Raw genomic sequence first — 12,606 nt, forward strand, 5'->3', positions numbered from 1 at the left:
TTTGTCTGATGTGAGTATTGCTACCTCAACTTTTTTTCCCTGTCCATTTGCTTGGAAAATTTGTTTCCAGCCCTTCACTTTCAGTCTGTTTAGGTCTTTTGTCCTGAGGTGGGTCTCCTGTAGGCAGCATATGTGTGGGCCATACTTTCTTATCTATTCAGCTATTCTGTGTCTTTTGATTGGAGCATTTAATCCATTTACATTTAAGGTTATTATTGATAGGTACTTATTCATTGTCCTTTTTGTACCTAAGTTTGTCTCTCTCTCTCTTTCCCTTCCTTTTCTTAAAGCAGTTTCTTTCACATTTCTTGCAGAGCTGGTTTGGTGGAGGTGTATTCTTTTAGACTTCTTTTGTCTGGGAAACTCCTTATTTGGCTTTCTGTCTTGATCCAGAGCCTTGCTGGGTAAAGTAGCCTTGGTTGTAGGCCTCTGGTTCTCATTACTTGGAATATTTTTTGCCATTCTCTTCTGACTTGGAGAGTTTCCATTGAGAAGTCAGTGCTAACCTTATCGGGGCTCCCTTGTATGTTATCCCCTTTTTTCTCCCTTGCTGCCTTGACGATTCTCTCTTTGTCTTGGAATTTTACCATTTTAATGATGATGTGTCTTGAAGTGGGCCTTTTTGGGTTCCTCTTGATTGGGATTCTCTGTGTTTCCTGTATTTGTGTGACATTTTCTCTCATCAAATTAGGGAAATTTTCCATCATTACTTTTTCAAATAGATTTTCTATCCCTTTCTCTTCTTCTTCTCCTTCTGGTATCCCCATTATTCAGATACTATTATGTTTCATATTGTCTTGTATTTCTCTTAATCCCTCTTCATTCTTTCTGTGCCTCTTTTTTTTCTTGCTCTTTCTGGGTGATTTTTTTTTCTACATTGTCCTCAAGCCTGCTGATCCGATCTTCTGCTTCATCTATCCTGCTGTTGATTCCTTCTACTGTGTTCTTCAGTTCAGACATTGTATTCTTCATTTCCTCTTGGCCCTTGTTGATAGTTTCTATTTTCTTTTTCATGTTGATATTGTTTGCAGTGAGTTTATTGTAGTTTCCCTATAGTTTCTGGTAATTTGCTGTAAGCTCATAGAGCTTCCTGATAACCATTGCTTTGAATTCAATATCTGATAGTTGAATTGCCTCTATTTTATTTAGCATTCATTCTGAGGTTTTCTCCTTTCCTTTCATTTGGGGATTGTTTCTTTGTTTTCCCATTGTTTGTGAGATTCTTCTTGTTAGCTTCTGCTTCTTAAATTGGTCTGTTATGACTCCCTGGGTTTATGGTGTGAACTTCTGTGGTAGAATACCTGTGAAATTCAGTGGTGCAGTCTCCTTGGGGTATCCTGGTGTACCCCCAGGATACCTCCTTGTGGTACCCCCACTTCCACCTGCTTTTTTTTGTGATCAGTTGGAGGGGGAAGGCAAAATGGTTTAAGACAGCAAGAGAGTATTCTATTCTACTTACTGTAGCAGCTGGTAAGGAAGATATAGGAGATCCTTTGGCTATGTATAGTGTTAACCATGATATTCCACCCAACTAGCCACTTTTTATAAAGGATGGAAAAAGATCAGACTCTTGTTGGGGAGAGAAGGATTGTGAGTTGGATCTAGAAAGCAATGAGGTTGCAGAAAGTCAGATTATGAGGTAAGGTGAGAATAAAAGATAGTAAATAGGTGTAGTTTTTAAGAGAATAGAGATAACCACTCTGGTAATAGAGTTCAGGAAACCGCGAGGTGGGCTAAGACCTGGAAGGGGTGTTGTATAATATTTACAACAGTATGCAACAGCTATTATTTACAATAATATTAGAGCAACAATCATATGACAGAATCTATGAGATCTAGATACCAGGAATCGGACCTTCATTTGTGTGCTAATGGAGCACAGGTGAAGTGAAGGACAGTAAATTACCAATACACTATGAATGGGAGGACAGGGGAAACCTGTCAAATGATACAATATAACCAGACATGCAGAGAAGACTAAACAGAAAGAAGAGGAATACAAAAATATTATTCAAATAAAAGATGTAAGAGTAATGAAAAAATAATAATACAAATGTGCAATATCTTGCAGGTTCTCTCTAATAGCAAAGTGAAATGTGTCTCTCTGTCTCAGCTGTTGGGATGCCCCCTCTTTGGGTCCAACTCTGGTCTTTTCACAGTTCTGAGTGTTTTTGTCTCATTTGTGGGTATTTTTTTTAAAAAGCAGACTAAGGAAGGAAGAAGAGATGAAATTGGAAAGAAAGAAGGAATAAAACAAGAAAGAAGGAAAGAGAAGCAAAAGGAATTGAGAAATAAAAATAATAAAAATTTAAAAGTAAAAAAATTACTTTAAAAAACCATCCAATCAAACAAACAAACAATAAAAACATACAAAAAAAAACCCAAAAAAGAAAACAACCTCTTGCTGGTTTCAAACTGGCCAAACCAGTTTTTCTGTTCTTGCTGTCTGTAGCAGGCTGAGGGGTGGGTTTATAGATCTGGGTTCCCTCACTCTGGGTCTGCGGGTGTTCAAAAGCATTTTTCAAGCACTGAATATGTCTCGGTTTGTGCTAGAGTAATATATTTTTCGTTTGTTTGACTCTTAAAATTAAAAAATATATCCTAACAGAAGTAAACACTTCACTAAGTTATAATATGTACTTTAGTTAATATATAAACTGTAAATAAGACCCACAAATATGGAATCTATTTGGGTAATTAAATTTTCTAGAGTCGATCTCAGTATTTTTCACTCTTTCTTAGTTACATGAAGACTAGGTCCAAATGAAGGTAGTTTATGAACTTTGGAAATATAGAGTTGTGTCCAGGCCAGTGTGGCTCCCTTGGTTGGTGTCACACAAACCCAAAGACTGAGGGTTTGATTCCTAGTCAGGGCACATGCCTGGGTTGTGAGTGTGGTCCCTGATCAGGGTCCATACAAAAGGCAACTATTCAATGTTTCTCTCCTTCTCTTTCTTCTCCCTTCCCCTCTCTTTAAAATCAATAAACATGTACTTGGATGAGGATAAAAAAAAGAAAATATAGGGGTGTGTTGTATTCTTTTCTAAGTCCCATTATCTTTTCTGCGGTGAGCAATAAATCCATACAGCCATTTCAAATAGACAAATTTATGCACTTGGCCAGGTTTATAGTCTCACGCACACTATGCACATGAAGACGTAATTTAAACAAAAAGAAAGAAATAGGATATTTTTGACATGGAGACTCAGATATCAAAAAGGATCAGAAATAATTGCAAGTGATGGAGGAAAAGCAGCAATTGAGGGGAGAGCTCAGCTGTGGGGGTGTGAGGAGGCATAACTCAATTCCTCAAGTCCATTTGGGAAGACTTGTGGGGAAAAAAATGTAAGGGGCCTATGCAGTGTACAGAGACTGGGAATCTTTTCCATCCATAGAGATTTCCATGTGGCCGTTTTTGAACTAGTCCCTTCTTTGTGGTGAAACAATCCACCCAGCCACAGGAGTGGTGGGTCACCAGGATGGGCTGGTGCCAACTAGGCAATTTAGAGATGTTCCCAGGAATTTTCAAGATGGGAAAATGAAACCCTATCTTTTTTCTGTACTGGTTTCCCTAAGTATATGGATTGAGAGTTGTCATAGCCATTGTTAGGCCTAGTGGCAAATGCTGGAGGCAAAATAAAGCTGATGCTCAGAAAGAAGCAGAAATTGAAGCAGAACCAATCCTGGCAGCATCGAGTCCTTGGTTGCGTCCCCCCTAATTATACCTCTGCCTTTCCTGGCAACCTAGGCAATACATTTGCTCTTCTGCCTAATTCAAGCCAATTTGTATTGCTGCCATGGGCAACGCAGACACCTGATTAATTTCATCTTGGGGCACTGTGATGACGGGCTCTGGGCCTGAGCCACACTGCCATGGAAACCACACTTAACTGTGTGTAAGGAAAGTCACAGAAGCTCAGTTAAGGGAAATGAAGTGCTGATGACGGAAATAGTGCAGACTGGCCAGATGCTGCTGGTGTTGGAGCATCTGATGGGCAGCTGGCTCTGCAAATGTAAATGGAGATAACTATGACTTGAAGTAAAGCACAGTCAGGAAGACCTCACCTGCCTTTCCTTCTAATAGTGGCTTCCAAAGGGCTAGGATGGGATGTTCTACATTGTAAGAACCCTAGACTTTAGCACAGTGTCTGGCAGAAATTTAGTGTTTCATAAACATTTTAGACTGTATGGATTAATTTGACCTATGTGTAGGAAAGTAATAGCATTTACCAAGAATTGGACATGAATTACAGAAAACAGAGTAGATATTTATTCTTTGCTTCAAAAATATATTATATCTACCATAATAAATTTTGGCAAAGAGGGTTGCCATGAAGACTAATGAATAACAGATCATGCACATGACCTTCTGCTCTTATTAACTCAAAAAATGTTATTTCTGTTTAGCATCCAATGCTACATTGCTTGTGATGTTTTATGGAACATCAAATTATGCAGTTGTGTGGTTTAACTTGCCTGGAATTCATAACACCATGTGGACTGATGGAGCCAGTGGGAGTTATAACCAAACATGTACATTAATGTTTTCATATCACCTAATTCCTGGGGTTATGGCAAAATTCTAAATGGCTTAAAAAGGTATCATGTAAAAGAACTTTTTATCTTGGAAAGGATTTCAGCCTTGATAATGTTATTTTTATGATGTAAATGTTCAACTGCTTAAAACAGATGCATGAAATATTAGCTCTAATATATAAATAAAAATAAATAGGTCCTAGGTACAGGAGTACACCTTGCATGATATGCAACTATATTGTTTATAGTGACGAGAAAATTTAGCATACTTGAAGTCTGATCTTCTACCTTTGGGAAAAAATCCTTAGTTCTGAATCAGAAGAAAAATCCACTTGATAGGAATGCAGTTTGTTTATTTCTTAGCACAAAGGGGCATTGGAATTGAGATCTACACCTATCAAGTAAATTATCATCCCAATTTAAAGGCGAGTTGGACATAAAAAGTTAGATTATATGTTCAAATAGTTCTCTTTTTTCTCCTTCATCCTCATAATTACTTTGAATGACAATCTTTTTATTAAAGTTTGAGCATATCAGCTTACTCCCTGTTACCTTAATAATATTTTATGACCCCCAAATCACAAGAGCAAAAGTTTAGAGTTAAAAGCATAATTCACAAATGAATATGCATTTCTTTGAAAGTTTACATAAGTGGGACTAAACTATTATTTTTATGATGAATAACCTCCAGGTTTGCTCAGTTTTTCAACACAGGAAAGTGAATTGTGCAGATGTTTTCCTTAACACACACACAGATATTACTAATCACTTTTTGCACTGTTAATGAGGCTGGAGACTTAACCTAATTTTAATTCTCACTGTACATCTCCAAACAATTCTACTAAACACAAGGAGCCTCCATTGACTTTAGTCAAGTTAATTAAAATTCTTGAGGTTAATGAGATTAATTGAGCTAAGAAAATAATAACTACTGTCCAGTGAAGCACATTGTGAGATAGTGAGATTACCAGCAGTAAAGAATATTCTTTTCTCTGCCCTTTCAAAGCCTGTGTATTTTTATTCTTTTTCAAGTGAAAGCCATTGCAGTGGAAAAAGATCCACAGCCATTTGTCAAATCCTTGCTGTGGGGGTGGAGCAATCAAAAAAGGAAAGGGGAAGAAAATATCCTAAAAAAGAGTGGCCTTCAGGTGGAATGAAAGAAACACGTCTCCATGGGATGGATGGGCTAACCTAATGTGTTTTATCTCGAAACTCATTGCACCGGGATGCACAGAACTCCTTACGAGTTCTTGCTCTGGGCTGGTGTTTGTTTTCCATGCAATTGTGTAGGTGAGCATGTTCCCATTGTATGAGTAATAGAACTGATCATATCAGAAAATTAGAACTAGCTAGGGCACAACTGAAACAGATTGTGAGAGCTTGTTGGTGTATTTTGGGGGCTTTGTTTGGTTTGTCTCACCATTCAGTACTTCTTTTCCAGCTGCATTGTAGAAAAATAATAATAAAGATTAAAAACACACAACTCGAAGCCTTCCAAAGACCCTGATAAGGCGTTTTCTGTCTTTAATGTATAAACACTTGGCATTTTGTGAGATATAGAAATATGAAGCTCCAGTTAAACATTTACTGTTTCAAAAGTTGCCAGGTTTCCCCCTTCGCTGAACAAGGTGGAAAGTTGGTTCCTGGTAGGAGGACTGCTGGGGAAGATGGAGCACTGTGTCTGCATCCTGATTATGGAGACACACTGAGAAATGCCAGGTCTTTTTTAAGTTAAATTTATTGGGGCGACATTGGTTAATAGGATCATATAGGTTTCACATGTATCTTTCTATGATACATGATTTATATATTGCATTGTGTGCCCACCATCCAAAGTCAAATCACTTTCTGTCACCAAATATTTGGCCCTTCCTTGACCTCTGCTAACCACACCCCTGCCCCTTCCCCCGGTAACCACCACATTGTTGTGTGTGTCTACAAGTTTCAGTTTTATATTCCACATAGGAGTGAAATATGGTTCTTAGCTTTCTTCTGACTGACCTATTTTGCTTAACATAGTATTCTCAAGGTTCATCTATGTTGTCACAAATGGCAGTATTTCATTTCTTCTTGTCTGCATCTTGATTATGTAGAGAAACTGGAAAATGACAGGTCTTTGTAACTCAATTTAATGCAATTCAGTAGTGTTTATAAGTGAATTTAGCCTACACGGTGACCAAGAGACAGTCATTGTAGAATACTGTAGTGTAAGTCCAGGAAAATAATATGTGTTCAAATGAAATGCTTTCATCCTTTTATCAAGAGCCCTGCCAATCTGGGATCAGATTGTTCATTACATAAAAGTTGGAAGTATAAGTTATGACAAAAGACCAGGGGCCATACTTTGTTTACTAACTAAAAAGTGAATCCATGTTCCCTTGCATTTTAAGTCTTCAATTTCATTTTGGAAATAGTTGGATAAGTTTGTCGAATATCCCTAGGGATTTATTTGTTTTTAGGCTCCAGTAGCAGAGAGTAGTATTCAACCATTCACTGTCTGATATTTACAATGCACAGATATATGGCATTTCTAAGTTACGGTATAAGATAGAATTCTACCATGAAAGCATTCAAGGTTAGCGTATGTATTTTTCATGCACACCTGTGCACATTTGCACACACACACAAAACCAGCAGCACAAAAGATGTTAAAAGTCTTTTTTTTCAGTCAGTGACAATAAAACCTTATAGTTTTAGAAGCGGAGGACACATAAGTTGCTGATGGTCAAAGAGAATATTTTTAAAGACTAAGGGGACATTTATGAATATTGGAACTGTGCCAATCCTTGAAGTGGTAGACAACATGTAAATAGAAAGGAAGAGAAAGTTGAATACATGAAGAAAATGCTGCCCTTCTTGGAAGAAGAAATGAACAAAAAAAGACAGTTTTACCTACAAGGGAATAGTTGGCTCCTATGAGACCAGAAATCACATTCCAGGGGAGCCCTCGATGTGTGGCCTCTATAAAAGCACTGTAACCTGAACTTGACCTTTGCCACTGAAGGGATGATGCCATTACTTATGGACTTGGTGGAAGAACACAGAGAAAAGGGGGATGAACCATACTGTGGAGAGTTGACATTGGGCTCAGTGAGTATTTGTTGTGAGTGATACTGACAAAGTGTAAATAAAGTAGACAATGTTAGTTCTCTAGAAAAACTAACACCCTCTCCTAACTGAAGTGAACAAAGACCCTGCAGGTTAGCCACCCTCTCTGGAAAGTATGAAGCTAGCCCCACAAGTATTTCTAAGCTCTGCTGTGAATGCATGAGGCAGTGTACACAGAAAGTTGGCTTGGGTTGTACGTTCATTTCCAGCAGTAGCAGATCAATTTAATTTTAGTGGATATCAGAGTGTGAATAAAGAACTTGGGAATGATTTTAGTGTTTTTTGCTATTTCTGCTGAAGTCTGGCATAAATTTTCCTTAACAGCATTGCTTATTTAAATAATACTATCTCCTCATAAAGACACTTTAAGAACACTCTTTTTTCTTTGTATTTCTATGTTCATTGAATTGAACTATTGATAGGTTTTGTATGTATTAAGTATGATTAATAATAATGTCACTAGTAATTAATTGAGCAAATCTTTTTCTGTGAGTGTATATTTATTTTCAATTTTCATCAAAGTATGTTGTGTTCCACAGTAGAACTAAAATAATTTTTTGTTGTTGCTGATGAAAAAAAAAACTGATGATGGGAAGCAACCGGCCACCAACCTTCTCCTACTCTGCTTAGTATCCCACATCCCAAATACAAGTACTTCTTCACAGTTGCTGTGGTTTGCTTCCCCCATCTGCTTTGCTGACTGGGTAAGCCTTCACATGGTTCACACATATTAACACTGTACAAAGAGAGATGAAGTAACAACAACAAGCCTTAACCTATCCCTGTTCTCATGAGCCCCTTCCTTGCCTCCTGCTTTGCCTTTGGCTCCCTCTTTATTAGTTTCTTCTCTATCTATCGTGTCTTTATACAAATACAAACCAGCCTGATTACATATTGTTGTCTGTCCTCCCTTCTGAGGTTTAGCTCCTAATGCTACATGATATATTTTTCACATATCATTTATATATCCATCTCAATTGAAACTGTGCATTTATTGATTCCTCTTATGAAAGCAAGAAACCCAGCTCATTTACATTAATTCCTCCCTGGTTCCCCACAATGTTGACTTTGTTTCTTATTTTTTATGTGTAGATTGGCTTTCTGACCCCCTGCCTTGTTACATGAGGGCATCCAAGCCTCCACTTTATTTTCTTCCCCTAAGACCCTCAGTCCTTTGCCCACTGTGTCTTCACCTTATGGTGGCAAGAATGATAAGTGCATTCTGTTCCACAGCCCTATTCAGTATCCATGTTTTGTCTGTGTATTGTTTACAAAGATTTAAAGCTAAGAGAATGTTTTAGTTTTCATAACTGCATAAATCGATGGGGTCTAATATCAGTCAGATTCTTCCCTCTTCGTAGATGACCTGTTTTTCTTCTTCTCCCCCAAATATTATCATCTCTTATTTTTTCTTAGTATTTGAAATTTGGACAATCTCTGTGCTTGCATGTTTTAAAGAGACACCTGACAATTATTTAACTATTGTAAAATTCTGTTAATAATCAAAGATGTGTAATATAGTTAAGTGGTCTTCAGTGATTTTTCTTTCCCAATCAATGTATCCATATGCTGTGTAATATTTTCCTCACCCTTTTGAAGGATATCACAGATTTAATACATTACCTTGCATAAAACACTTTTCAAAACATATATACTCATTCTGAAAAAAAAAGATGCTGTTTGAACTAATGCTGTTGAGGAGACACTTTCTTGACATTGTGTTTAGTTAGTTTCAGGGATTGTTCTTTTCCTGGTCTAGGGAAAAGAATTTTGGTGTCTGGGACTAGGGGACTGAAGTCTTCTTCTGCTCCGCCTCTGGCTGTGAGCCCTTGGGCAGGTATCTGCACCTTCCTGGGTCTGTCTTACCTCCTCTAGTTAACGAGAAAAAAACAAGGTGATGTTTTGTGTTCTGAAATCCTACAGTTCTATGGTAAAGCAGTTTCCCCAGCAGGCACTGATGTGATCTCTTCACATTGACAGATGTCCAGATTCTACTAGGCCGGAAACAACTCGCCCTTGTCTCCTCCCATGCAAAAAAGACTGTATTGTGACTGCTTTCAGCGAATGGACGCCCTGCCCGAGGCTGTGCCAATCAGGTAGGTGGACGCTATTTTCTTAGTGCTTCATTTCCTAGCCACCTCATTGTTTTCCCAACTGCTACATAAGTGAGAGACTGGAATGTGAGCCCCCTGCTTTTTCATTGGCAAGTTACCCTGGGGACCAGGTTTGTAACATTTGTAAATGAAGTCTAGGATATCCGGATCATTAGAACTAGGCAGGGAAAACGTAGTCAGGTGCTCTGTGCACTAATTCCACTGGCATGCACTGCAGGAGGACTCATCTTCTGTTAATCCTGTTGTAGCATTTTGAACCACCTACGTGTGGTTCCTTATAAACCATCATCACCATCATGATTTCTTTATTGCTCCTGTATATGTGGAGCCTGACCAGGTATTTTCATTGGAATATAGGGCTTGAAGCGCAACACTTATGTCACTGATAACTATAAACCTGTGGACAATAGTTTTGCAAGTGTCGAACAGATACCAAAATTGGCAGTACAAGATTTGCATTTCTTTACTCTTAATGGCTGTGCTTTATACACTGGGTGTATTTACCAGGCTATGATCCAGGAAATTTAATACTAAGTCCTACTAAACACACAGGAGCACTTGGTAAAAGACCCTCTTTCTTAGAACAGGTATATCCTCCCATGATTATGACAGTTCCTTGATGAGCTAGTCCACACAGAGACAGAATACTTCCTAGCCCCGAAGCTCCATTTAAGCCTAAGTCCAGGAGTTAATAGTTTAGTTCCTCTTCCTTAGTCTCACACCTTAGTTTTAATTCTGTAGATCTTACTACTGTCATAGTAAGAAAAGAGGCCCATTCAAGAAAAGGAAGGATGGAAAGAGTATTAACCTTAGTGCACAGAGTAGGAGGAAACTGGGCCTCAGGCACACATCCAAGGCTTTCTCTTGCTCATCAGCTCCTCCCAAGCAAGGCCTGGCCCTCGCTATCGCTGCAGTAATCTCCCGGAGGAAGGGGGAAGGATGTGTTGCTCTGCAGGTCTGCAAAGACAGAATCCGCCACAGATACTGAGGTCACTAACATGTTTCTTTGCAAAATTCCAGGCCTATGAATGTGTGAATGTGGGATCCTCCAAAAGTACTTTGATTGTCACCTATTTTCATGGGAGCGACATGACAAAATGGCCAACATTGATATATTTTTCTGACTGCCATTTCAGGCCACCTCTCAGTGATTGGCAAAAAGGTAGTGACAGCTGTTGAATATTATCATCATCAGTGTCTGAGTCTGCAGCAGCCGGGCACCTGCACAAAGTGTTTATAACGTGCGACTTCATCTTCTTAATGATTCTTTGTCACAGCATTAATAAAGTAGCATCCAATGAGCTTTGCTTATGGATAGAATCATAAATAAATATAGTAAATGCAAAAAAAAGCTTTGAAAATACAGTGAAATATTTATCTGACATTTTAAGAGGTGGAAACAACAATCTCCTCTACAAATTCCCCAGGACTTATTTTTGTGAATGAAGTTTGGAAGGAAGTGAACTGAATGAACAGGGTTTCTTCAGAGTGGTCAAGGGAATGCCATTTTTTCAGACAGAGTGAGACAGAAAAGCTATAGTCTATATTTTGAACCATTTGAAAGGTAACATCTACAAAACTGACTTTTGGAATAATTTTAATAATAATGAACCTGAAAAACATTCCAACTCTTAAAGATAAATACTAGAAAAATTCACAAAGAAACAATCTGTGATGATGGGATTTTATTGAGGTTCAGCTACTTCTTTTAGTTTCTTCCCCATGAAAGATTACCATAACTCGTTTGTTAAGTGGTTATAAGAAGGAAAAGACTGCATTGCAAAGAATACCCTGCTGGCAGCCAGAGGTTGCTGGTGGAGCTGCCCAGGTCCCTAGACACTCAGGAGGTGCATTAGTTTTGCTGAGCCAGTGCACCCTCGCGGCCAGAGATTTCTTCAGCTACTGCTAGTGCATGTATTTACATTCAAGAAAATTCCCTGTGCTGCCTGAGAGTCTTCTGCTAGCACTGGCTAATGATGGAGAATGTGAAATAACTGCTCTTCCAGCAATTTGACATTTTACTCCATTTCCCAGAAGCTCACTTAGTTATTTAAATGTTGGCAGTGAAACAAAAATAGTTCCGAGCCTCTGTGGTCTCTTTTGCCTCCAATTTTTCAAGTCTCGATACTACTTTTCAGTCTGGCACCAAAGGGACCTGGTGTAGCAAAGACTCGATTTTCAGATTTCTTCTAGCTTTCCACTTTAATTCCACCTATCCTCATGTTTAGTTATATCTTGGGACCAGTACAAGGATGGGCAAAAGGAGGTTTACAGTTGTGAGTACAAAAAACAGAGTTCATTCTTGTATTATTATTTACTCTATTATATATTTTTCCATATGAACAACTGTAAACCTACTTTTGCCCACCTCTGTATATTATTAAGTAACCATGGGTTGTTTGGGGACTGGGGAGCCTATGAGGAGGAGGAGATTATTGGAGAAAATGGTACCTCAAAACCTATGGTTCTCAATTGATTGCCTCTGAATTGCTTAGAAGCATTATTAAAATGCATATTTTCAATTCCATGGCCAGAAATTTTGATTTAATAAATATGGGGTATTTCTTAAAAGTTTGAGTCATAGGAAGCTGCTGCTAAATGGTAATGCATTCCCCACTTATGAGGAAAGAAAAGGACCATAGATACATGAGCAAAAACTGCTTGAAATCTGGATATATGGTGTGTTTCTTCAGCTTCTTGAATGCTTTATGTTCTTTGGAGCTCAAATGTTGTAAGTGTGCTGGCTAAGAATATAGATGATATAGCCAGATTGGCAGAGTTGAATTCCAAAGTTTGCTCTGTGCCGGTCAGTACATTATACAATCTTTCTCTGCCTTAGTTTCTTCAT

At 38.3% G+C, this 12,606-nt stretch overlaps 1 protein-coding gene across 1 annotated transcript in view; it reads left to right on the forward strand.

The window, feature by feature from the left end:
- THSD7B (thrombospondin type 1 domain containing 7B) overlaps window positions 1-12,606 on the forward strand; it is a 785,104-nt gene that overhangs the window by 367,023 nt on the left and 405,475 nt on the right. Inside the window, exon 9 of the mRNA XM_053666773.1 lies at window positions 9,625-9,740. Within this exon, the coding sequence (XP_053522748.1) occupies window positions 9,625-9,740 (116 nt within the window). The remainder of the gene's footprint in view (window positions 1-9,624; window positions 9,741-12,606) is intronic.

This window comes from Artibeus jamaicensis, unplaced genomic scaffold (assembly GCF_021234435.1).
Source record: "Artibeus jamaicensis isolate MK-2021 breed Jamaican fruit bat unplaced genomic scaffold, CSHL_Jam_final contig_1284, whole genome shotgun sequence".
Taxonomy (NCBI): Eukaryota; Metazoa; Chordata; class Mammalia; order Chiroptera; family Phyllostomidae; genus Artibeus; species Artibeus jamaicensis.